The 26346-nt window shown below is 49.4% G+C and overlaps 1 protein-coding gene across 1 annotated transcript in view; it reads right to left on the reverse strand.

The window, feature by feature from the left end:
- The window catches only part of LOC139240862 (zinc finger protein 148-like), a 1532788-nt gene that overhangs the window by 140960 nt on the left and 1365482 nt on the right, over window positions 1-26346 (reverse strand). The window contains exon 6 of the mRNA XM_070869355.1: window positions 11107-11225. Coding sequence (XP_070725456.1) covers window positions 11107-11225 — 119 coding nt within the window. The remainder of the gene's footprint in view (window positions 1-11106; window positions 11226-26346) is intronic.

Genomic DNA, 26346 nt, shown 5'->3' on the forward strand with positions numbered 1-26346 from the left:
GGGCAGTACACACACTGATCCTCTAAGGCAGTACTGAGGGGCAGTACACACTCTGATTCTCTTAAGCAGTACTGAGGGGCAGTACACACACTGATCCTCCAAGTCATTATCTGGGGGCAGTACACGCACTGATCCTCTAAGGCAGTACTGAGGGGCAGTACACACACTGATCCTCTAAGGCAGTACCTGGGGGCAGTACACACACTGATCCTCTAAGGCAGTACCTGAGGGCAGTACACACACTGATCCTCTAAGGCAGTACTGAGGGGCAGTACACACACTGATCCTCTAAAGCAGTACCTGGGGGCAGTACACACACTGATCCTCTAAAGCAGTACCTGGGGGCAGTACACACACTGATCCTCTCAGGCAGTACCTGGGGGCAGTACACACACTGATCCTCTAAAGCAGTACCTGGGGGCAGTACACACACTGATCCTCTCAGGCAGTACCTGGGGGCAGTACACACACTGATCGTCGAAGGCAGTACCTGGGGGCAGTACACACACTGATTCTTTCAGGCAGTACCTGGGGGCAGTGCACACACTGATCCTCGAAGGCAGTACCTGGGGGCAGTACACACACTGATCCTCGAAGGCAGTACTGAGGGGCAGTACACACACTGATTCTTTCAGGCAGTACCTGGGGGCAGTGCACACACTGATCCTCGAAGGCAGTACCTGGGGGCAGTACACACACTGATCCTCGAAGGCAGTACTGAGGGGCAGTACACATTCTGATTCTTTCAGGCAGTACCTGGGGGCAGTGCACACACTGATCCTCGAAGGCAGTACCTGGGGGCAGTACACACACTGATCCTCGAAGGCAGTACTGAGGGGCAGTACACACACTGATTCTTTCAGGCAGTACCTGGGGGCAGTGCACACACTGATCCTCGAAGGCAGTACCTGGGGGCAGTACACACACTGATCCTCGAAGGCAGTACCTGGGGGCAGTACACACACTGATCCTCTAAGGCTGTACTGAGGGGCAGTACACACACTGATCCTCAAAGGCAGTACTGAGGGGCGGTACACACACTGATCCTCAAAGGCAGTACCGAGGGGTAGTAAACACACTAATCCTCTAAGGCAGTACCTGGGGGCAGTACACACACTGATGCTGTAAGGCAGTACCGAGGGGCAGTGCACATACTGATCCTCTGAGGCAGTACTGAGGGGCAGTACACACACCGATCCTGTAAGGCAGTACTGAGGGGCTGTTCACACACCGATCCTCTCAAGCAGTACCTGGGGGCAGGACACACACTGATCCTCGAAGGCAGTACTGAGGGGCAGTACACACACTGATCCTCGAAGGCAGTACTGAGGGGCAGTACACACTCTGATCCTCTAAGGCAGTACTGAGGGGCAGTACACACACTGATCCTCTCAGTCGTTACCTGGGGGCAGTACACACACTGATCCTCTAAGGCAGTACTGAGGGGCAGTACACACACTGATCCTCTAAGGCTGTACCTGGGGGCAGTACACACATTGATCCTCAAAGGCAGTACCTGGGGGCAGTACACACACTGATCCTCGAAGGCAGTACCTGGGGGCAGTGCACACACTGATCCTCTAAGGCAGTACTGAGGGGCAGTACACACACTGATCCTCTAAAGCAGTACCTGGGGGCAGTACACACACTGATCCTCGAAGGCAGTACTGAGGGGCAGTACACACACTGATCCTCGAAGTCAGTACCTGGGGGCAGTACACACACTGATCCTCTAAGGCAGTACTGAGGGGCAGTACACACACTGATCCTCTAAAGCAGTACCTGGGGGCAGTACACACACTGATCCTCGAAGGCAGTACCTGGGGGCAGTACACACATTGATCCTCTGAGGCAGTACTGAGGGGCAGTACACACACTGATCCTCTCAGGCAGTACCTGGGGGCAGTACACACACTGATCCTCTAAGGCAGTACTGAGGGGCAGTACACACACTGATCCTCTAAGGCAGTACCTGGGGGCAGTACACACACTGATCCTCTCAGGCAGTACCTGGGGGCAGTACACACACTGATCCTCTAAGGCAGTACTGAGGGGCAGTACACACACTGATCCACGAAGGCAGTACCTGGGGGCAGTACACACACTGATCCTCTAAGGCAGTACCTGGGGGCAGTACACACACTGATCCTTTGAGGCAGTACTGAGGGGCAGTACACACACTGATCCTCTAAGGCAGTACCTGGGGGCAGTAGACACACTGATCCTCTAAGGCAGTACCTGGGGGCAGTACACACACTGATCCTCGAAGGCAGTACCGAGGGACAGTACACACACTGATCCTCTAAGGCAGTACCTGGGGGCAGTCTACACACTGATCCTCTGAGTCAGTACTGAGGGGCAGTACACACACTGATCCTCTAAGGCACTACTGAGGGGCAGTACACACACTGATCCTCTAAGGCAGTACCTGGGGGCAGTAGACACACTGATCCTCTAAGGCAGTACCTGGGGGCAGTACACACACTGATCCTCTAAGGCAGTACTGAGGGGCAGTACACACACTGATCCTCTAAGGCAGTACCTGGGAGCAGTACACACACTGATCCTCTAAGGCAGTACCTGAAAACAGTACACACACTGATCCACGAAGGCAGTACCTGGGGGCAGTACACACACTGATCCTCTAAGGCAGTACCTGGGGGCAGTACACACACTGATCCTCCAAGGCAGTACTGAGGGGCAGTACACACACTGATCCTATAAGTCATTACCTGGGGGCAGTACACACACTGATCCTCTAAGGCAGTACTGAGGGGCAGTACACACACTGATCCTCTGAGGCAGTACTGAGGGGCAGTAGTCACACTGATCCTCTAAGGCAGTACCTGGGGGCAGTACACACACTGATCTTCTTAGGCAGTCCTGAGGGGCAGTGCACACACTGATCCTCGAAGGCAGTACCTGGGGGCAGTACACACACTGATCCTCTAAGGCAGTACCTGGGGGCAGGACACACACTGATCCTCTAAGGCAGTACTGAGGGGCAGTACACACACTGATCCTCTGAGGCAGTACTGAGGGGCAGTGCACACACTGATCCTCTAAGGCAGTACCTGGGGGCAGTACACACACTGATCCTCTAAGGCAGTACCTGGGGGCAGTACACACACTGATCCGCTAAGTCAGTACCTGGGGGCAGTACACACACTGATCCTATAAGTCATTACCTGGGGGCAGTACACACACTGATCCTCTGAGGCAGTACTGAGGGGCAGTACACACACTGATCCTCTAAGGCAGTACCTGGGGGCAGTACACACACTGATCCTCGAAGGCAGTACCTGGGGGCAGTACACACACTGATCCTCTAAGGCAGTACTGAGGGGCAGTACACACACTGATCCTCGAAGGCAGTACTGAGGGGCAGTACACACACTGATCCTCCAAGGCAGTACTGAGGAGAAGTACACACACTGATCCTCTAAGGCAGTACTGAGGAGCAGTACACACACTGATCCTCTAAGGCAGTACCTGGGGGCAGTACACACACTGATCCTCTCAGGCAGTACCTGGGGGCAGTACACACACTGATCCTCTAAGGCAGTACCTGGGGGCAGTACACACACTGATCCTCTAAGGCAGTACCTGGGGGCAGTACACACACTGATCCTCGAAGGCAGTACTGAGGGGCAGTACACACACTGATCCTCTGAGGCAGTACTGAGGGGCAGTACACACACTGATCCTCTAAGGCAGTACCTAGGGGCAGTACACACACTGATCCTCTAAGGCAGTACCTGGGGGCAGTACACACACTGATCCTCTAAGGCAGTACTGAGGGGCAGTACACACACTGATCCTCAAAGGCAGTACTGAGGGGCAGTACACACACTGATCCTCTAAGGCAGTACCTGGGGGCAGTACACACACTGATCCGCGAAGGCAGTACCTGGGGGCAGTACACACACTGATCCTCTAAGGCAGTACTGAGGGGCAGTACACACACTGATCCTCTAAGGCAGTACTGAGGGGCAGTACACACACTGATCCTCTAAGGCAGTACTGAGGAGAAGTACACACACTGATCCTCTAAGGCAGTACTGAGGAGCAGTACACACACTGATCCTCTAAGGCAGTACCTGGAGGCAGTACACACACTGATCCTCTCAGGCAGTACCTGGGGGCAGTACACACACTGATCCTCTCACGCAGTACCTGGGGGCAGTACACACACTGATCCTCTGAGGCAGTACCTGGGGGCAGTACACACACTGATCCTCTCAGGCAGGACCTGGGGGCAGTACACACACTGATCCTCTAAGGCAGTACCTGGGGGCAGTACACACACTGATCCTCTAAGGCAGTACTGAGGGGCAGTACACACACTGATACTCTGAGACAGTACCTGGGGGCAGTACACATACTTATCCTCTAAGGCAGGACTGAGGGGCAGTACACACACTGATCCTCTAAGGCAGTACCTGGGGGCAGTACACACACTGATCCTCTAAGGCAGTACTGAGCGGCAGTACACACACTGATCCTCTAAGACAGTACCTGAGGGCAGTACACACACTGATCCTCTCAGTCATTACCTGGGAGCAGTACACACACTGATTCTCTAAGTCAGTACTGAGGGGCAGTACACACACTGATCCTCTAAGGCAGTACCGAGGGGCAGTACACACACTGATCCTCTAAGGCAGTACCTGGGGGCAGTACACACACTGATCCTCTAAGGCAGTACTGAGGGGCAGTACACACACTGATCCTCGAAGGCAGTACTTGGGGGCAGTACACACACTGATCCTCTAAGGCAGTACCTGGGGGCAGTACACAAACTGATCCGCTAAGGCAGTACTGAGGGGCAGTACACACACTGATCCTCTGAGGCAGTACCTGGGGGCAGTACACACACTGATCCTCTAAGGCAGTACCTGGGGGCAGTACACACACTGATCCTCTAAGGCAGTACCTGGGGGCAGTACACACACTGATCCTCTAAGGCAGTACTGAGGGGCAGTACACACACTGATTCTCGAAGGCAGTACTGAGGGGCAGTACACACACTGATCCTCTGAGGCAGTACTGAGGGGCAGTACACACACTGATCCTCGAAGGCAGTACTGAGGGGCAGTACACACACTGATCCTCTGAGGCAGTAATGAGGGGCAGTACACACACTGATCCTCTAAAGCAGTCCTGAGGGGCAGTACACACACTGATCCTCTCAGGCAGTACTGAGGGGCAGTACACACACTGATCCTCTAAGGCAGTACTGAGGGGCAGTACACACACTGATCCTCTAAGGCAGTACTGAGGGGCAGTACACATTCTGATCCTCTCAGGCAGTACCTGGGGGCAGTACACACACTGATCCTCCAAGTCAGTACCTGGGGGCAGTACACACACTGATCCTCTAAGGCAGTACCTGGGAGCAGTACACACACTGATCCTCTCAGGCAGTACCTGGGGGCAGTACACACACTGATCCTCTAAGGCAGTACCTGGGGGCAGTACACACACTGATCCTCTAAGGCAGTACCTGGGGGCAGTACACACACTGATCCTCTAAAGCAGTACCTGGGGGCAGTACACACACTGATCCTCTAAAGCAGTACCTGGGGGCAGTACACACACTGATCCTCTAAGGCAGTACCTGGGGGCAGTACACACACTGATCCTCTAAGGCAGTACCTGGGGGCAGTACACACACTGATCCTCTAAGGCAGTACTGAGGGGCAGTACACACTCTGATTCTCTTAAGCAGTACTGAGGGGCAGTACACACACTGATCCTCCAAGTCATTATCTGGGGGCAGTACACGCACTGATCCTCTAATCAGTACTGAGGGGCAGTACACACACTGATCCTCTAAGGCAGTACCTGGGGGCAGTACACACACTGATCCTCTAAGGCAGTACCTGAGGGCAGTACACACACTGATCCTCTAAGGCAGTACTGAGGGGCAGTACACACACTGATCCTCTAAAGCAGTACCTGGGGGCAGTACACACACTGATCCTCTAAAGCAGTACCTGGGGGCAGTACACACACTGATCCTCTCAGGCAGTACCTGGGGGCAGTACACACACTGATCCTCTAAAGCAGTACCTGGGGGCAGTACACACACTGATCCTCTCAGGCAGTACCTGGGGGCAGTACACACACTGATCGTCGAAGGCAGTACCTGGGGGCAGTACACACACTGATTCTTTCAGGCAGTACCTGGGGGCAGTGCACACACTGATCCTCGAAGGCAGTACCTGGGGGCAGTACACACACTGATCCTCGAAGGCAGTACTGAGGGGCAGTACACACACTGATTCTTTCAGGCAGTACCTGGGGGCAGTGCACACACTGATCCTCGAAGGCAGTACCTGGGGGCAGTACACACACTGATCCTCGAAGGCAGTACTGAGGGGCAGTACACATTCTGATTCTTTCAGGCAGTACCTGGGGGCAGTGCACACACTGATCCTCGAAGGCAGTACCTGGGGGCAGTACACACACTGATCCTCGAAGGCAGTACTGAGGGGCAGTACACACACTGATTCTTTCAGGCAGTACCTGGGGGCAGTGCACACACTGATCCTCGAAGGCAGTACCTGGGGGCAGTACACACACTGATCCTCGAAGGCAGTACCTGGGGGCAGTACACACACTGATCCTCTAAGGCTGTACTGAGGGGCAGTACACACACTGATCCTCAAAGGCAGTACTGAGGGGCGGTACACACACTGATCCTCAAAGGCAGTACCGAGGGGTAGTAAACACACTAATCCTCTAAGGCAGTACCTGGGGGCAGTACACACACTGATGCTGTAAGGCAGTACCGAGGGGCAGTGCACATACTGATCCTCTGAGGCAGTACTGAGGGGCAGTACACACACCGATCCTGTAAGGCAGTACTGAGGGGCTGTTCACACACCGATCCTCTCAAGCAGTACCTGGGGGCAGGACACACACTGATCCTCGAAGGCAGTACTGAGGGGCAGTACACACACTGATCCTCGAAGGCAGTACTGAGGGGCAGTACACACTCTGATCCTCTAAGGCAGTACTGAGGGGCAGTACACACACTGATCCTCTCAGTCGTTACCTGGGGGCAGTACACACACTGATCCTCTAAGGCAGTACTGAGGGGCAGTACACACACTGATCCTCTAAGGCTGTACCTGGGGGCAGTACACACACTGATCCTCAAAGGCAGTACCTGGGGGCAGTACACACACTGATCCTCGAAGGCAGTACCTGGGGGCAGTGCACACACTGATCCTCTAAGGCAGTACTGAGGGGCAGTACACACACTGATCCTCTAAAGCAGTACCTGGGGGCAGTACACACACTGATCCTCGAAGGCAGTACTGAGGGGCAGTACACACACTGATCCTCTAAGGCAGTACTGAGGGGCAGTACACACACTGATCCACGAAGGCAGTACCTGGGGGCAGTACACACACTGATCCTCTAAGGCAGTACCTGGGGGCAGTACACACACTGATCCTTTGAGGCAGTACTGAGGGGCAGTACACACACTGATCCTCTAAGGCAGTACCTGGGGGCAGTAGACACACTGATCCTCTAAGGCAGTACCTGGGGGCAGTACACACACTGATCCTCGAAGGCAGTACCGAGGGACAGTACACACACTGATCCTCTAAGGCAGTACCTGGGGGCAGTCTACACACTGATCCTCTGAGTCAGTACTGAGGGGCAGTACACACACTGATCCTCTAAGGCACTACTGAGGGGCAGTACACACACTGATCCTCTAAGGCAGTACCTGGGGGCAGTAGACACACTGATCCTCTAAGGCAGTACCTGGGGGCAGTACACACACTGATCCTCTAAGGCAGTACTGAGGGGCAGTACACACACTGATCCTCTAAGGCAGTACCTGGGAGCAGTACACACACTGATCCTCTAAGGCAGTACCTGAAAACAGTACACACACTGATCCACGAAGGCAGTACCTGGGGGCAGTACACACACTGATCCTCTAAGGCAGTACCTGGGGGCAGTACACACACTGATCCTCCAAGGCAGTACTGAGGGGCAGTACACACACTGATCCTATAAGTCATTACCTGGGGGCAGTACACACACTGATCCTCTAAGGCAGTACTGAGGGGCAGTACACACACTGATCCTCTGAGGCAGTACTGAGGGGCAGTAGTCACACTGATCCTCTAAGGCAGTACCTGGGGGCAGTACACACACTGATCTTCTTAGGCAGTCCTGAGGGGCAGTGCACACACTGATCCTCGAAGGCAGTACCTGGGGGCAGTACACACACTGATCCTCTAAGGCAGTACCTGGGGGCAGGACACACACTGATCCTCTAAGGCAGTACTGAGGGGCAGTACACACACTGATCCTCTGAGGCAGTACTGAGGGGCAGTGCACACACTGATCCTCTAAGGCAGTACCTGGGGGCAGTACACACACTGATCCTCTAAGGCAGTACCTGGGGGCAGTACACACACTGATCCGCTAAGTCAGTACCTGGGGGCAGTACACACACTGATCCTATAAGTCATTACCTGGGGGCAGTACACACACTGATCCTCTAAGGCAGTACTGAGGGGCAGTACTCACACTGATCCTCTGAGGCAGTACTGAGGGGCAGTAGTCACACTGATCCTCTAAGGCAGTACCTGGGGGCAGTACACACACTGATCTTCTTAGGCAGTCCTGAGGGGCAGTGCACACACTGATCCTCGAAGGCAGTACCTGGGGGCAGTACACACACTGATCCTCTAAGGCAGTACCTGGGGGCAGGACACACACTGATCCTCTAAGGCAGTACCTGGGGGCAGTACACACACTGATCTTCTAAGGCAGTACTGAGGGACAGTGCACACACTGATCCTCTAAGGCAGTACCTGGGGGCAGTACACACACTGATCCTCTCAGGCAGTACCTGGGGGCAGTACACACACTGATCCGCTAAGTCAGTACCTGGGGGCAGTACACACACTGATCCTCTAAGGCAGTACCTGGGGGCAGTACACACACTGATCCTCGAAGCCAGTACTGAGGGGCAGTACACACACTGATCCTCGAAGGCAGTACTGAGGGGCAGTACACACACTGATCCTCTCAGGCAGTACCTGGGGGCAGTACACACACTGATCCTCTAAGTCAGTACCTGGGGGCAGTACACACACTGATCCTCGAAGGCAGTACCTGGGGGCGGTACACACACTGATCCTCTGAGGCAGCACCTGGGGGCAGTAAACACACTGATCCTCTAAGGCAGTACTGAGGGGCAGTACACACATTGATCCTCTGAGGCAGCACCTGGGGGCAGTAAACACACTGATCCTCGAAGGCAGTACTGAGGGGCAGTACACACACTGATCCTCTAAGGCAGTACTGAGGGGCAGTACACACACTGATCCTCTGAGGCAGTACTGAGGGGTAGTACACACACTGATCCTCTAAGGCAGTACCTGGGGGCAGTGCACACACTGATCCTCTAAGGCAGTACTGAGGGGTACTACACACACTGATCCTCTAAGGCAGTACTGAGGGGCAGTACACACACTGATCCTCTAAGGCATACTGAGGGGCAGTACACACACTGATCCTCTTAGGCAGTGCCGAGGGGCAGTACACACACTGATCCTCTAAGGCAGTACTGAGGGGTAGTACACACACTGATCCTCTAAGGCAGTACCTGGGGGCAGTACACACACTGATCCTCTGAGGCAGTACTGAGGGACAGTGCACACACTGATCCTCTAAGGCAGTACCTGGGGGCAGTACACACACTGATCCTCTAAGGCAGTACTGAGGGGTAGTACACACACTGATCCTCTAAGGCAGTACCTAGAGGCAGTATTCATACTGCTCAACTAATACTGTAGGCATTATTTGGACTTGTTGTTGTAGCCTCTAGGTAGTGTTCACATTGCTCCTGTAACAAATAGTGCCATTACTTACATTGTAGCTGTAATTATGACAGAACCTCTATTTATATAGCGCCGTATCATGTCTCAGGACATGCCAAGCGCTTTCCATTCCATGAATTACTATTGAAGTTCAATAACTGTTGTGTTGATAAATACGGCAGCCTAGTTCGACCAATTGAGCAATGAATCTGCTTGTGGTGGGGCTGGTTGAACGAGGAATGATTACCAGGAAAGCCCGAGAACTGCCAATGCCCTTCATCAAACAGCTCCACGGTTTCTTTCATGTTCACTTGAGAGGGCATGCATTTAGTGTCTTATCAGAAAAACGGCACCTCTGACAATGCAACACTCCCTCCATACTGCACTGGAGTGGCAGCCTCGTTTATGAGCTTAGGTCAAGAAATGCAGCTTGAACGCATAACCGTCTGACACAGGTGAGAGCATGACCAACTGAGTCAAGCTCACACTAATACGGTAATAGTAACTGCTGTAATAATAACTTGTAGTGAGTATTAATACTGCTGCTGTAATAGTAACGTAGTGAGTATTAATGCTGCTGCTGTAATAGTATCATAGTGCGTATTAATACTGCTGCTGTAATAGTAACGTAGTGAGTATTAATACTGCTGCTGTAATAGTAACTTGTAGTGAGTATTAATACTGCTGCTGTAATAGTAACGTAGTGAGTATTAATAATGCTGCTGTAATAGTAACTTGTAGTGAATATTAATGCTGTTGCTGTAATAGTAATGTAGTGAGTATTAATACTGCTGCTGTAATAGTAACTTGTAGTGAGTATTAATACTGCTGCTATAATAGTAACTAGTGAGTATTAATAATGCTGCTGTAATAGTAACTTGTAGTGAGTATTAATACTGTTGCTGTAATAGTAATGTAGTGAGTATTAATACTGCTGCTGTAATAGTAATGTAGTGAGTATTAATGCTGCTGCTGTAATAGTAACATAGTGAGTATTAATGCTGCTGCTGTAATCGTAATTTGTAGTGAATATTAATGCTGCTTCTATAATAGTAACTTGTAGTGAGTATTAACTCTGCTGCTGTAAGAGTAACGTAGTGAATATTAATACTGCTGCTATAATACAGTTCCTGTCGGCAATATCCACATTGCTCCTGTAATACAGTAACTGGTAATCAGTATTAACACTGTTCCTCTAATACAGGAGCATGTAGTCAGTATTAATGCTGCTCCTGTAATACAATACCTGTAGGCAGTATTCACACTGGTATGGTTTCTCCCCACTGTGAGTCCGTTTGTGTCGTTCCATGTGGTATTTCTGAATAAACCTCATGTCACATTCATCACAGTGGAATGGCTTCTCACCTGTGAAATCAAAGAAAGAATCTTCTAATGCACGGCTTTTTGCAATGTACAAGATCTTGTGATCTAAAATAGCTTTTAACTTGAGCTGCAAATTTCTGCTCCAAGTTTACTTCTCTTGGGAGTGTTTTAATCCAGGTAAATGGCTGGGAAAGCAGCCCAACTCTGAAGCAGATAAAATAGTAATTCATCCCCTCCGCCCCTTTCTGGAGATGCAAACTCTTGCTGGAGTGCAGTTCCAAAGGCAGTGTGTGCCTTTCAATACTTTGCTGGAGCAGCAACCTTCATGAGTGAGCCTGGACAGTGAATGCTGACAAACTATTCAATCACATGGGCCACTGCAGCAGAGTCCAATCCAGTCCTGACCTGAAGCCCACATTCATGGGCTTTCCAGCAGGTCATGGCCAGGAACCCTGGCTGATTTTTCCAATTACTAACCCAGGGGCACTGAAGCCAATTGTAACTCTTCAATTGTCCCGGCATATCACAGTGTCACACTGAGCAACCAGTAACGTCACAGTGAGTATTTCATGCATTTTATAGGGCCACAGCACCTAACAGTGTTGCAGGAGGAACCTTGGAATATTTGTGTCACATTGAGGGCCAAACACATTAGTATCATAGCAAGTTGTTAAAGTTCCCCAGTATATTACAGTGTCTCAGTGAAGGGCTTGGTATGGTACAGTGTAAAAGTGAGGGGTCGGTATGTTATAGACTCCATGGCCTGGTATATTAAACGAACACAGCAAGGAGACCAGTATATTAGTGAAACAATGAGAGCCAAGTACATTACACTGTCACACTGAGAGCATAGTATATTTGTACAACAGACTGAGTTTCCTGGCCAATTAGAGTCACATTAAGGAGGTGGTATGTTACAATTCCACAATGAGAATCCCTGTATACTGCAATGTCTGTTCCTGTCTATTCCATTGTCACAGTGATGTATCACATTATCACAGAGGGAAATTGGTACACTACATTGTCACTGAGAAGTGCCCAGTGCATTAAGTATCACAGTGAGAATCTGGGCATATTGCAGTGGCCCACTGAGAGGCTGACATATTAAGGGTGTCACTTTGATTGGACTGCAATATTACATTGTTGGAGTGAAGGCCCTGACATCTTAAAGTGTAGGTGAAATAGAGGACAAAAGCAAGGCAGTGATGCTGAACCTTTATAAAACACTGGTTAGGTCCCAGCTGGAGTATTGTGTCCAATTCTGGTCACCACAGTTTAGGGAGGATGTCGAGGCCTTGGAGAGGCTGCAGAGGAGATTTACTAGAATGGTACCTGGGATGAGGGACTTCAGTTATGTGGGGAGACTGAAGAAGCTGGAGCTGTTCTCCTTAGAGCAGGGAAGGTTAAGAGGAGATGTGATAGAGGTGTTGAAGATGAGGAAGGGTTTTGATCGAGTAAATAAGGAGAAACTATTTCCAATGGCAGAAAGGTTGGTAACCAGAGGGACACAGATTGAAAGTGATTGGCAAAAGAACGTAAGTCGACATGAGGGAACATTTTATTATGCAGCGAGTTGTGACCGGGAATGTGCTGCCTGAAAGCGGGGTGGGAGCAGATCCAATAGTAACATTCAAAAGAGAATTGGATAAATACTTGAAAGGGAAAAAATGACATGGCTATGGGACAAGAGCAGGGAGTGGAACTAATTGGAGAACTCTACCAAAGAGCGGGCACAGGCACGGTGTCACAGTGAGGGGTGGTATATCAGTGTCACAGTGAGGACTGTTATATCAGAGTCACAATGAGGGGTGGTATATCAGTGTCACAGTGAGGGTTGGTATATGAGTGTCACAGTGAGGGGTGGAATATCAGTGTCACAGTGAGGGCTGGTATATCAGTGTCACAGTGAGTCCTGGTATATCAGTGTCACAGTGAGTGGTGGTATATCAGTATCACAGTGAGGACCGGTATTTCAGTATCACAATGAGGACCGGTATATCAGTGTCACAGTGAGGATTGGTATATCAGTGTCACAGTGTGGGGTGGTATATCAGTGTCACAGCGAGGCCTGGTGCATCAGTGGTGCAGTGAGGGGTGGTATATCAGTGTCACAGCGAGGCCTGGTACATCAGTGTCACAGTGTGGGGTGGTATATCAGTGTCACAGTGAGGGGTGGTATACCAGTGTCACAGTGACTCCTGGTCGATCAGTGTAACAGTGAGGACTGGTATATCAGTGTCACAGTGATGGGTGGTACATCAGTGTCACAGTGAGAGGGGTATATCAGTGTCACAGTGAGTCCTGGTATATCAGTCTCACAGTGAGGGGTGGTAGAGCAGTGTCACAGTGAGGGGTGGTATATTAGTGTAACAGTAAAGACTGTTTTATCAGTGTCACAGTGAGGGATGGTATATCAGTGTCATCGTGAGGTGTGGAATATCAGTGTCACGGTGAGGTGTGGTATATCAGTATCACAGTGCGGCGTGGGAAATCAGTATCACAGTGAGGGGTGGTATATCAGTGTCACAGTGAGGACTGGTATATCAGTGTCAGTGAGGGGTGGTATAGCAGTGTCACAGTGAGGGATGGTATATCAGTGTCACAGTGAGGGGTTGTATATCAGTGTCACAGTGGGGTTGCATATCAGTGTCACAGTGAGAGGTGATATATCAGTGTCACAGTGAGGACTGGTATATCAGTGTCATAGTGAGGGGTGGTATAGCAGTGTCACAGTGAGGGATGGTAAATCAGTGTCACAGTGAGGTGTCGTATATCAGTGTCACAATGAGGTGTGGTATATCAGTGTTTTAGCAAGGTGTGGTATATCAGTGTCACAGTGAGAGGTGGTATATCAGTGTCACAGCGAGGTGTGGTATATCAGTGTCACAGTGAGGGATGGTATATCAGCATCACAGTGTGGCGTGGTATATCAGTGTCACAGTGAGGGATGGTATATCAGTGTCACAGTGAGGGATGGTATATCAGTGTCATCGAGAGGTGTGGAATATCAGTGTCACAGTGAGGTGTGGTATATCAGTGTCACACTGAGAGGTGGTATATCAGTGTCACAGTGAAGGGTGCTATATCAGTGTCACAGTGAGGGGTGGTATATCAGTGTCACAGTGAGGAATGGTATATCAGTGTCACAGTGAGGGCTGCTATATCTGTGTCACAGTGAGGGATGGTATATCAGCGTCTCAGTGAAGGGTGCAATATCAGTGTCACAGTGAGGGATGGTATATCAGTGTCATCGTGAGGTGTGGAATATCAGTGTCACAGTGAGGGGTGGTATATTAGTGTAACAGTAAAGACTGTTTTATCAGTGTAACAGTGAGGACTGGTATATCAGTGTCACAGTGAGGACTGGTATATCAGTGTCAGTGAGGGGTGGTATTGCAGTGTCAGAGTGAGGGGTGGTATATCAGTGTCACAGTGAGGGGTTGCATATCAGTGTCACAGTGAGAGGTGATATATCAGTGTCACAGTGAGTCCTGGTATATCAGTGTCACAGTGAGAGGTGATATATCAGTGTCACAGTGAGGACTGGTATATCAGTGTCATAGTGAGGGGTGGTATAGCAGTGTCACAGTGAGGGATGGTAAATCAGTGTCACAGTGAGGTGTCGTATATCAGTGTCACAATGAGGTGTGGTATATCAGTGTTTTAGCAAGGTGTGGTATATCAGTGTCACAGTGAGAGGTGGTATATCAGTGTCACAGCGAGGTGTGGTATATCAGTGTCACAGTGAGGGATGGTATATCAGCATCACAGTGTGGCGTGGTATATCAGTGTCACAGTGAGGGATGGTATATCAGTGTCACAGTGAGGGATGGTATATCAGTGTCATCGAGAGGTGTGGAATATCAGTGTCACAGTGAGGTGTGGTATATCAGTGTCACACTGAGAGGTGGTATATCAGTGTCACAGTGAAGGGTGCTATATCAGTGTCACAGTGAGGGGTGGTATATCAGTGTCACAGTGAGGAATGGTATATCAGTGTCACAGTGAGGGCTGCTATATCTGTGTCACAGTGAGGGATGGTATATCAGCGTCTCAGTGAAGGGTGCAATATCAGTGTCACAGTGAGGGATGGTATATCAGTGTCATCGTGAGGTGTGGAATATCAGTGTCACAGTGAGGGGTGGTATATTAGTGTAACAGTAAAGACTGTTTTATCAGTGTAACAGTGAGGACTGGTATATCAGTGTCACAGTGAGGACTGGTATATCAGTGTCAGTGAGGGGTGGTATAGCAGTGTCAGAGTGAGGGGTGGTATATCAGTGTCACAGTGAGGGGTTGCATATCAGTGTCACAGTGAGAGGTGATATATCAGTGTCACAGTGAGTCCTGGTATATCAGTGTCACAGTGAGGGGTGGTATATCAGTGTCACAGTGAGGGGTGGTATATCAATGTCACAGTGAGGACTGTTATATCAGAGTCACAATGAGGGGTGGTATATCAGTGTCACAGTGAGGGTTGGTATATTAGTGTCACAGTGAGGACTGGAACATCAGAGTCACAGTGAGGGATGGGATTTCAGTGTCACAGTGAGGACCGGTATATCAGTATCACAGTGAAGACCGGTATATCAGTTTCACAGTGAGGATTGGTATATCAGTGTCACAGTGATGGCTGGTATATCAGTGTCACAGCGAGGCCTGGTGCATCAGTGGCGCAGTGACGGGTGGTATATCAGTGTCACAGCGAGGCCTGGTACATCAGTGTCACAGTGTGGGGTGGTATATCAGTGTCACAGTGAGGGGTGGTATATCAGTGTCACAGTGACTCCTGGTCGATCAGTGTAACAGTGAGGACTGGTATATCAGTGTCACAGTGATGGGTGGTACATCAGTGTCACAGTGAGAGGGGTATATCAGTGTCACAGTGAGTCCTGGTATATCAGTCTCACAGTGAGGGGTGGTATAGCAGTGTCACAGTGAGGGGTGGTATATTAGTGGAACAGTAAAGACTGTTTTATCAGTGTCACAGTGAGGGATGGTATATCAGTGTCATCGTGAGGTGTGGAATATCAGTGTCACGGTGAGGTGTGGTAATCAGTATCACAGAGCGGCGTGGGAAATCAGTATCACAGTGAGGGGTGGTATATCAGTATCACAGTGAAGACCGGTATATCAGTTTCACAGTGAGGATTGGTATATCAGTGTCACAGTGATGGCTGGTATATCAGTGTCACAGCGAGGCCTGGTGCATCAGTGGCGCAGTGACGGGTGGTATATCAGTGTCACAGCGAGGCCTGGTACATCAGTGTCACAGTGTGGGGTGGCATATCAGTGTCACAGTGAGGGGTGGTATATCAGTGTCACAGTGAGGGGTGGTATATCAGTGTCACAGTGAGGGGTGGTATATCAGTGTCACAGTGAGGGTTGGTATATTAGTGTCACAGTGAGGACTGGAACATCAGAGTCACAGTGAGGGATGAGATTTCAGTGTCACAGTGAGGACCGGTATATCAGTATCACAGTGAAGACCGGTATATCAGTTTCACAGTGAGGATTGGTGTATCAGTGTCACAGTGATGGCTGGTATATCAGTGTCACAGCGAGGCCTGGTGCATCAGTGGCGCAGTGACGGGTGGTATATCAGTGTCACAGCGAGGCCTGGTACATCAGTGTCACAGTGTGGGGTGGTATATCAGTGTCACAGTGAGGGGTGGTATATCAGTGTCACAGTGACTCCTGGTCGATCAGTGTAACAGTGAGGACTGGTATATCAGTGTCACAGTGATGGGTGGTACATCAGTGTCACAGTGAGAGGGGTATATCAGTGTCACAGTGAGTCCTGGTATATCAGTCTCACAGTGAGGGGTGGTATAGCAGTGTCACAGTGAGGGGTGGTATATTAGTGGAACAGTAAAGACTGTTTTATCAGTGTCACAGTGAGGGATGGTATATCAGTGTCATCGTGAGGTGTGGAATATCAGTGTCACGGTGAGGTGTGGTAATCAGTATCACAGAGCGGCGTGGGAAATCAGTATCACAGTGAGGGGTGGTATATCAGTGTCACAGTGAGGACTGGTATATCAGTGTCAGTGAGGGGTGGTATAGCAGTGTCACAGTGAGGGGTGGTATATCAGTGTCACAGTGAGGGGTGGTATATCAGTGTCACAGTGGGGTTGCATATCAGTGTCACAGTGAGAGGTGATATATCAGTGTCACAGTGAGGACTGGTATATCAGTGTCACAGTGAGGGGTGGTATATCAGTGTCACAGTGAGGGGTGGTATATCAGTGTCACAGTGAGGGGTGGTATATCAGTGTCACAGTGAGGGGTTGCATATCAGTGTCACAGTGAGGGGTGATATATCAGTGTCACAGTGAGGACTGGTATATCAGTGTCAGTGAGGGGTGGTATAGCAGTGTCACAGTGAGGGGTGGTATATCAGTGTCACAGTGAGGGGTGGTATATCAGTGTCACAGTGGGGTTGCATATCAGTGTCACAGTGAGAGGTGATATATCAGTGTCACAGTGAGGACTGGTATATCAGTGTCACAGTGAGGACTGGTATATCAGTGTCAGTGAGGGGTGGTATAGCAGTGTCAGAGTGAGGGGTGGTATATCAGTGTCACAGTGAGGGGTTGCATATCAGTGTCACAGTGAGAGGTGATATATCAGTGTCACAGTGAGTCCTGGTATATCAGTGTCACAGTGAGGGTTGGTATATCAGTGTCACAGTGAGGGGTGGTATATCAATGTCACAGTGAGGACTGTTATATCAGAGTCACAATGAGGGGTGGTATATCAGTGTCACAGTGAGGGTTGGTATATTAGTGTCACAGTGAGGACTGGAACATCAGAGTCACAGTGAGGGATGAGATTTCAGTGTCACAGTGAGGACCGGTATATCAGTATCACAGTGAAGACCGGTATATCAGTTTCACAGTGAGGATTGGTGTATCAGTGTCACAGTGATGGCTGGTATATCAGTGTCACAGCGAGGCCTGGTGCATCAGTGGCGCAGTGACGGGTGGTATATCAGTGTCACAGCGAGGCCTGGTACATCAGTGTCACAGTGTGGGGTGGTATATCAGTGTCACAGTGAGGGGTGGTATATCAGTGTCACAGTGACTCCTGGTCGATCAGTGTAACAGTGAGGACTGGTATATCAGTGTCACAGTGATGGGTGGTACATCAGTGTCACAGTGAGAGGGGTATATCAGTGTCACAGTGAGTCCTGGTATATCAGTCTCACAGTGAGGGGTGGTATAGCAGTGTCACAGTGAGGGGTGGTATATTAGTGGAACAGTAAAGACTGTTTTATCAGTGTCACAGTGAGGGATGGTATATCAGTGTCATCGTGAGGTGTGGAATATCAGTGTCACGGTGAGGTGTGGTAATCAGTATCACAGAGCGGCGTGGGAAATCAGTATCACAGTGAGGGGTGGTATATCAGTGTCACAGTGAGGACTGGTATATCAGTGTCAGTGAGGGGTGGTATAGCAGTGTCACAGTGAGGGGTGGTATATCAGTATCACAGTGAGGGGTGGTATATCAGTGTCACAGTGGGGTTGCATATCAGTGTCACAGTGAGAGGTGATATATCAGTGTCACAGTGAGGACTGGTATATCAGTGTCACAGTGAGGGGTGGTATATCAGTGTCACAGTGAGGGGTGGTATATCAGTGTCACAGTGAGGGGTGGTATATCAGTGTCACAGTGAGGGGTTGCATATCAGTGTCACAGTGAGGGGTGATATATCAGTGTCACAGTGAGGACTGGTATATCAGTGTCAGTGAGGGGTGGTATAGCAGTGTCACAGTGAGGGGTGGTATATCAGTGTCACAGTGAGGGGTGGTATATCAGTGTCACAGTGGGGTTGCATATCAGTGTCACAGTGAGAGGTGATATATCAGTGTCACAGTGAGGACTGGTATATCAGTGTCACAGTGAGGGGTGGTATATCAGTGTCACAGTGAGGGGTGGTATATCAGTGTCACAGTGAGGGGTGGTATATCAGTGTCACAGTGAGGTGTGGTATATCAGTGTCACAGTGAGAGTTGATATATCAGTGTCACAGTGAGAGTTGATATCTCAGTGTCACAGCGAGGTGTGGTATATCAGTGTCACAGTGAGAGGTGGTGTATCAGTGTCACAGTGAGCGGTTGTATATCAGTATCACAGTGAGGTGTGGTGTATCAATGTCACACTGAGAGGTGGTATATCAGTGTCACAGTGAGGGATGGTATATCAGCATCACAGTGTGGCGTGGTATATCTGTGTCACAGTGAGGGATGGTATATCAGTGTCACAGTGAGGGATGGTATATCAGTGTCATCGTGAGGTGTGGAATATCAGTGTCACAGTGAGGTGTGGTATATCAGTGTCACAGCGAGGCCTGGTACATCAGTGTCACAGTCTGGGGTGGTATATCAGTGTCACAGTGAGGGGTGGTATATCAGTGTCACAGTGACTCCTGGTCGATCAGTGTAACAGTGACGACTGGTATATCAGTGTCACAGTGATGGGTGGTACATCAGTGTCACAGTGAGAGGGGTATATCAGTGTCACAGTGAGTCCTGGTATATCAGTCTCACAGTGAGGGGTGGTATAGCAGTGTCACAGCGAGTTGTGGTATATTAGTGTAACAGTAAAGACTGTTTTATCAGTGTCACAGTGAGGGATGGTATATCAGTGTCATCGTGAGGTGTGGAATATCAGTGTCGCGGTGAGGTGTGGTATCTCAGTATCACAGTGAGGGGTGGTATATCAGTGTCACAGTGAGAGGTGGTATATCAGTGTCACAGTGAGGACTGGTATATCAGTGTCAGTGAGGGGTGGTATAGCAGTGTCACAGTGAGGGGTGGTATATCAGTGTCACAGTGAGGGGTTGTATATCAGTGTCACAGTGGGGTTGCATATCAATGTCACAGTGAGAGGTGATATATCAGTGTCACAGTGAGTCCTGGTATATCAGTGTCATAGTGAGGGGTGGTATATTAGTGTCACAGTGAGGGGTGGTATATCAGTGTCACAGTCAGGGGTGGTATATCAGTGTTACAGTGAGGACGGTTATATCAGAGTCACAATGAGGGGTGGTATATCAGTGTCACAGTGAGGGTTGGTATATTAGTGTCACAGTGAGGTGTGTTATATCAGTGTCACAGTGAGGGGTGGTACGTCAGTGTCACAGTGAGGACTGTAACATCAGAGTCACAGTGAGGGGTTGTATATCAGTGTTACAGTGAGGGGTGGTATATCAGTGTCACAGTGAGTCCTGGTATATCAGTGTAACAGTGAGGACTGGTATATCAGTGTCACAGTGTGGGGCGGTATATCAGTGTCACAATTAGGGGTGGTATATCAGTGTCACAGTGCGGAATGGTATATCAGTGTCACACTGAGAGGTGGTATATCAGTGTCACAGTGAAGGGTGGTATATCAGCGTCTCAGTGAAGGGTGATATATCAGCGTCTCAGTGAAGGGTGCTATATCAGTGTCACAGTGAGGGATGGTATATCAGTGTTACAGTGAGGGGTGGTATATCAGTGTCACAGTGAGGGATGGTATATCAGCATCTCAGTGAAGGGTGATATATCAGTGTCACAGTGAAGGGTGGCATATCAGCGTCTCAGTGAAGGGTGCTATATCAGTGTCACAGTGAGGGATGGTATATCAGTGTTACAGTGAGGGGTGGTATATCAGTGTCACAGTGAGGGATGGTATATCAGTGTCACACTGAGAGGTGGTATATCAGTGTCACAGTGAAGGGTGGTATATCAGCGTCTCAGTGAAGGGTGATATATCAGCGTCTCAGTGAAGGGTGCTATATCAGTGTCACAGTGAGGGATGCTATATCAGTGTTACAGTGAGGGGTGGTATATCAGTGTCACAGTGAGGGATGGTATATCAGTGTCACACTGAGAGGTGGTATATCAGTGTCACAGTGAAGGGTGGTATATCAGCGTCTCAGTGAAGGGTGCTATATCAGTGTCACAGTGAGGGATGGTATATCAGTGTCATCGTGAGGTGTGGAATATCAGTGTCACAGTGAGGGGTGGTATATTAGTGTAACAGTAAAGACTGTTTTATCAGTGTAACAGTGAGGGGTGGAATAGCAGTGTCACAGTGAGGGGTGGTATATCAGTGTCACAGTGAGGGGTTGTATATCAGTGTCACAGTGGGGTTGCATATCAGTGTCACAGTGAGAGGTGATATATGAGTGTCACAGTGAGTCCTGGTATATCAGTGTCACAGTGAGGACTGGAACATCAGTGTCACAGTGAGGGGTGGTATATCAGTGTCACAGTGAGGGGTGGTATATCAGTGTCACAGTGAGGACTGGAATATCAGTGTCACAGTGAGGGGTGGTATATCAGTGTCACAGTGAGGGGTGGTATATCAGTGTCACAGTGAGGACTGGTATACCAGTGTCACAGTGAGGACTGGTATATCAGTGTCAGTGGGGGGTGGTATAGCAGTGTCACAGTGAGGGGTGGTATATCAGTGTCACAGTGAGGGGTGGTATATCAGTGTCACAGTGGGGTTGCATATCAGTGTCACAGTGAGGGGTGGTATATCAGTGTCACAGTGGGGTTGCACATCAGTGTCACAGTGAGAGGTGATATATCAGTGTCACAGTGAGGGGTGGTATATCAGTGTCACAGTGAGGGGTGGTATATCAGTGTCACAGTGAGGGATGGTATATCAGTGTCATCGTGAGGTGTGGAATATCAGTGTCACAGTGAGGGGTGGTATATTAGTGTAACAGTAAAGACTGTTTTATCAGTGTAACAGTGAGTCCTGGTATATCAGTGTCACAGTGAGGACTGGAACATCAGAGTCACAGTGAGGGATGGTATATCAGTGTCACAGTGAGGGGTGGAATATCAGTGTCACAGTGAGGGCTGGTATATCAGTGTCACAGTGAGTCCTGGTATATCAGTGTCACAGTGAGGGGTGGTATATCAGTGTCACAGTGAGGGGTTGAAAATCAGTGTGACAGTGGGGTTGCATATCAGTGTCACAGTGAGAGGTGATATATCAGTGTCACGGTGAGTCCTGGTATATTAGTGTCACAGTGAGGGGTGGTATATCAGTGTCACAGTGAGGGGTGGTATTTCAGTGTCACAGTGAGGGGTGGCATAGCAGTGTCACAGTGAGGGGTGGTATATTAGTGGAACAGTAAAGACTGTTTTATCAGTGTCACAGTGAGGGATGGTATATCAGTGTCATCGTGAGGTGTGGAATATCAGTGTCACGGTGAGGACTGGTATATCAGTGTCAGTGAGGGGTGGTATAGCAGTGTCACAGTGAGGGGTGGTATATCAGTGTCACAGTGAGGGGTGGTATATCAGTGTCACAGTGAGGACTGGTATATCAGTGTCACAGTTAGGGGTGGTATATCAGTGTCACAGTGAGGGGTGGTATATCAGTGTCACAGTGAGGGGTGGTATATCAGTGTCACAGTGAGGGGTGGTATATTAGTGTCAGAGTGATGGATGGTAAATCAGTGTCACAGTGAGGTGTGGTATATCAGTGTCACAGTTTGAGTTGATATATCAGTGTCACAGTGAGAGTTGATATATCAGTGTCACAGTGAGAGGTGGTATTTCAGTGTCACAGTGAGAGTTGATATATCAGTGTCACAGTGAGAGGTGGTATTTCAGTGTCACAGCGAGGTGTGGTATATCAGTGTCACAGTGAGAGGTGGTGTATCAGTGTCACAGTGAGCGGTTGTATATCAGTATCACAGTGAGGTGTGGTGTATCAATGTCACACTGAGAGGTGGTATATCAGTGTCACAGTGAGGGATGGTATATCAGCATCACAGTGTGGCGTGGTATATCTGTGTCACAGTGAGGGATGGTATATCAGTGTCACAGTGAGGGATGGTATATCAGTGTCATCGTGAGGTGTGGAATATCAGTGTCACAGTGAGGTGTGGTATATCAGTGTCACAGCGAGGCCTGGTACATCAGTGTCACAGTGTGGGGTGGTATATCAGTGTCACAGTGAGGGGTGGTATATCAGTGTCACAGTGACTCCTGGTCGATCAGTGTAACAGTGACGACTGGTATATCAGTGTCACAGTGATGGGTGGTACATCAGTGTCACAGTGAGAGGGGTATATCAGTGTCACAGTGAGTCCTGATATATCAGTCTCACAGTGAGGGGTGGTATAGCAGTGTCACAGCGAGTTGTGGTATATTAGTGTAACAGTAAAGACTGTTTTATCAGTGTCACAGTGAGGGATGGTATATCAGTGTCATCGTGAGGTGTGGAATATCAGTGTCGCGGTGAGGTGTGGTATCTCAGTATCACAGTGAGGGGTGGTATATCAGTGTCACAGTGAGAGGTGGTATATCAGTGTCACAGTGAGGACTGGTATATCAGTGTCAGTGAGGGGTGGTATAGCAGTGTCACAGTGAGGGGTGGTATATCAGTGTCACAGTGAGGGGTTGTATATCAGTGTCACAGTGGGGTTGCATATCAATGTCACAGTGAGAGGTGATATATCAGTGTCACAGTGAGTCCTGGTATATCAGTGTCACAGTGAGGGGTGGTATATTAGTGTCACAGTGAGGGGTGGTATATCAGTGTCACAGTCAGGGGTGGTATATCAGTGTTACAGTGAGGACGGTTATATCAGAGTCACAATGAGGGGTGGTATATCAGTGTCACAGTGAGGGTTGGTATATTAGTGTCACAGTGAGGTGTGTTATATCAGTGTCACAGTGAGGGGTGGTACGTCAGTGTCACAGTGAGGACTGTAACATCAGAGTCACAGTGAGGGGTTGTATATCAGTGTTACAGTGAGGGGTGGTATATCAGTGTCACAGTGAGTCCTGGTATATCAGTGTCACAGTGAGTCCTGGTATATCAGTGTCACAGTGAGGACTGGTATATCAGTGTCACAGTGCGGAATGGTATATCAGTGTCACAGCGAGGGCTGCTATATCTGTGTCACAGTGAGGGATGGTATATCAGCGTCTCAGTGAAGGGTGATATATCAGCGTCTCAGTGAAGGGTGCTATATCAGTGTCACAGTGAGGGATGGTATATCAGTGTTACAGTGAGGGGTGGTATATCAGTGTCACAGTGAGGGATGGTATATCAGTGTCACACTGAGAGGTGGTATATCAGTGTCACAGTGAAGGGTGGTATATCAGCGTCTCAGTGAAGGGTGATATATCAGCGTCTCAGTGAAGGGTGCTATATCAGTGTCACAGTGAGGGATGGTATATCAGTGTCACAGTGAGGGATGGTATATCAGTGTCACACTGAGAGGTGGTATATCAGTGTCACAGTGAAGGGTGGTATATCAGTGTCACAGTGAGGGATGGTATATCAGTGTCATCGTGAGGTGTGGAATATCAGTGTCACAGTGAGGGGTGGTATATTAGTGTAACAGTAAAGACTGTTTTATCAGTGTAACAGTGAGGGGTGGAATAGCAGTGTCACAGTGAGGGGTGGTATATCAGTGTCACAGTGAGGGGTTGTATATCAGTGTCACAGTGGGGTTGCATATCAGTGTCACAGTGAGAGGTGATATATGAGTGTCACAGTGAGTCCTGGTATATCAGTGTCACAGTGAGGACTGGAACATCAGAGTCACAGTGAGGGATGGTATATCAGTGTCACAGTGAGGGGTGGAATATCAGTGTCACAGTGAGGGCTGGTATATCAGTGTCACAGTGAGTCCTGGTATATCAGTGTCACAGTGAGGGGTGGTATATCACTATCACAGTGAGGACCGATATATCAGTGTCACAGTGAGGATTGGTATATCAGTGTCACAGTGAGGGGTGGTATATCAGTGTCACAGCGAGGCCTGGTGCATCAGTGGCGCAGTGAGGGGTGGTATATCAGTGTCACAGCGAGGCCTGGTACATCAGTGTCACAGTGTGGGGTGGTATATCAGTGTCACAGTGAGGGGTGGTATATCAGTGTCACAGTGAGGGGTGGTATATCAGTGTCACAGTGACTCCTGGTCGATCAGTGTAACAGTGAGGACTGGTATATCAGTGTCACAGTGATGGGTGGTACATCAGTGTCACAGTGAGACGGGTATATCCGTGTCACAGTGAGTCCTGGTATATCAGTCTCCCAGTGAGGGGTGGTATTGCAGTGTCACAGTGAGGGGTGGTATATTAGTGTAACAGTAAAGACTGTTTTATCAGTGTCACAGTGAGGGATGGTATATCAGTGTCATCGTGAGGTGTGGAATATCAGTGTCACGGTGAGGTGTGGTGTATCAGTATCACAGTGCGGCGTGGGAAATCAGTATCACAGTGAGGGGTGGTATATCAGTGTCACAGTGAGGACTGGTATATCAGTGTCAGTGAAGGGTGGTATAGCAGTGTCACAGTGAGGGGTGGTATATCAGTGTCACAGTGAGGGGTTGAAAATCAGTGTGACAGTGGGGTTGCATATCAGTGTCACAGTGAGAGGTGATATATCAGTGTCACGGTGAGTCCTGGTATATTAGTGTCACAGTGAGGGGTGGTATATCAGTGTCACAGTGAGTCCTGGTATATCAGTGTAACAGTGAGGACTGGTATATCAGTGTCACAGTGATGGGTGGTACATCAGTGTCACAGTGAGGTGTCGTATATCAGTGTCACAGTGAGAGGTGGTATATCAGTGTCACAGCGAGGTGTGGTATATCAGTGTCACAGTGAGAGGTGGTATATCAGTGTCACAATGAGGGGTGTTATATCAGTGTCACAGTGAGGACTGGTATATCAGTGTCACAGTGAGGGGTGGTATATCAGTGTCACAGTGAGGGGTGGTATATCAGTGTCACAGTGAGGGGTGGTATATCAGTGTCACAGTGAGGGGTTGCATATCAGTGTCACAGTGAGGGGTGATATATCAGTGTCACAGTGAGGACTGGTATATCAGTGTCAGTGAGGGGTGGTATAGCAGTGTCACAGTGAGGGGTGGTATATCAGTGTCACAGTGAGGGGTGGTATATCAGTGTCACAGTGGGGTTGCATATCGGTGTCACAGTGAGAGGTGATATATCAGTGTCACAGTGAGGACTGGTATATCAGTGTCACAGTGAGGACTGGTATATCAGTGTCAGTGAGGGGTGGTATAGCAGTGTCAGAGTGAGGGGTGGTATATCAGTGTCACAGTGAGGGGTTGCATATCAGTGTCACAGTGAGAGGTGATATATCAGTGTCACAGTGAGTCCTGGTAT

This window comes from Pristiophorus japonicus, chromosome X (assembly GCF_044704955.1).
Source record: "Pristiophorus japonicus isolate sPriJap1 chromosome X, sPriJap1.hap1, whole genome shotgun sequence".
Taxonomy (NCBI): domain Eukaryota; kingdom Metazoa; phylum Chordata; class Chondrichthyes; family Pristiophoridae; genus Pristiophorus; species Pristiophorus japonicus.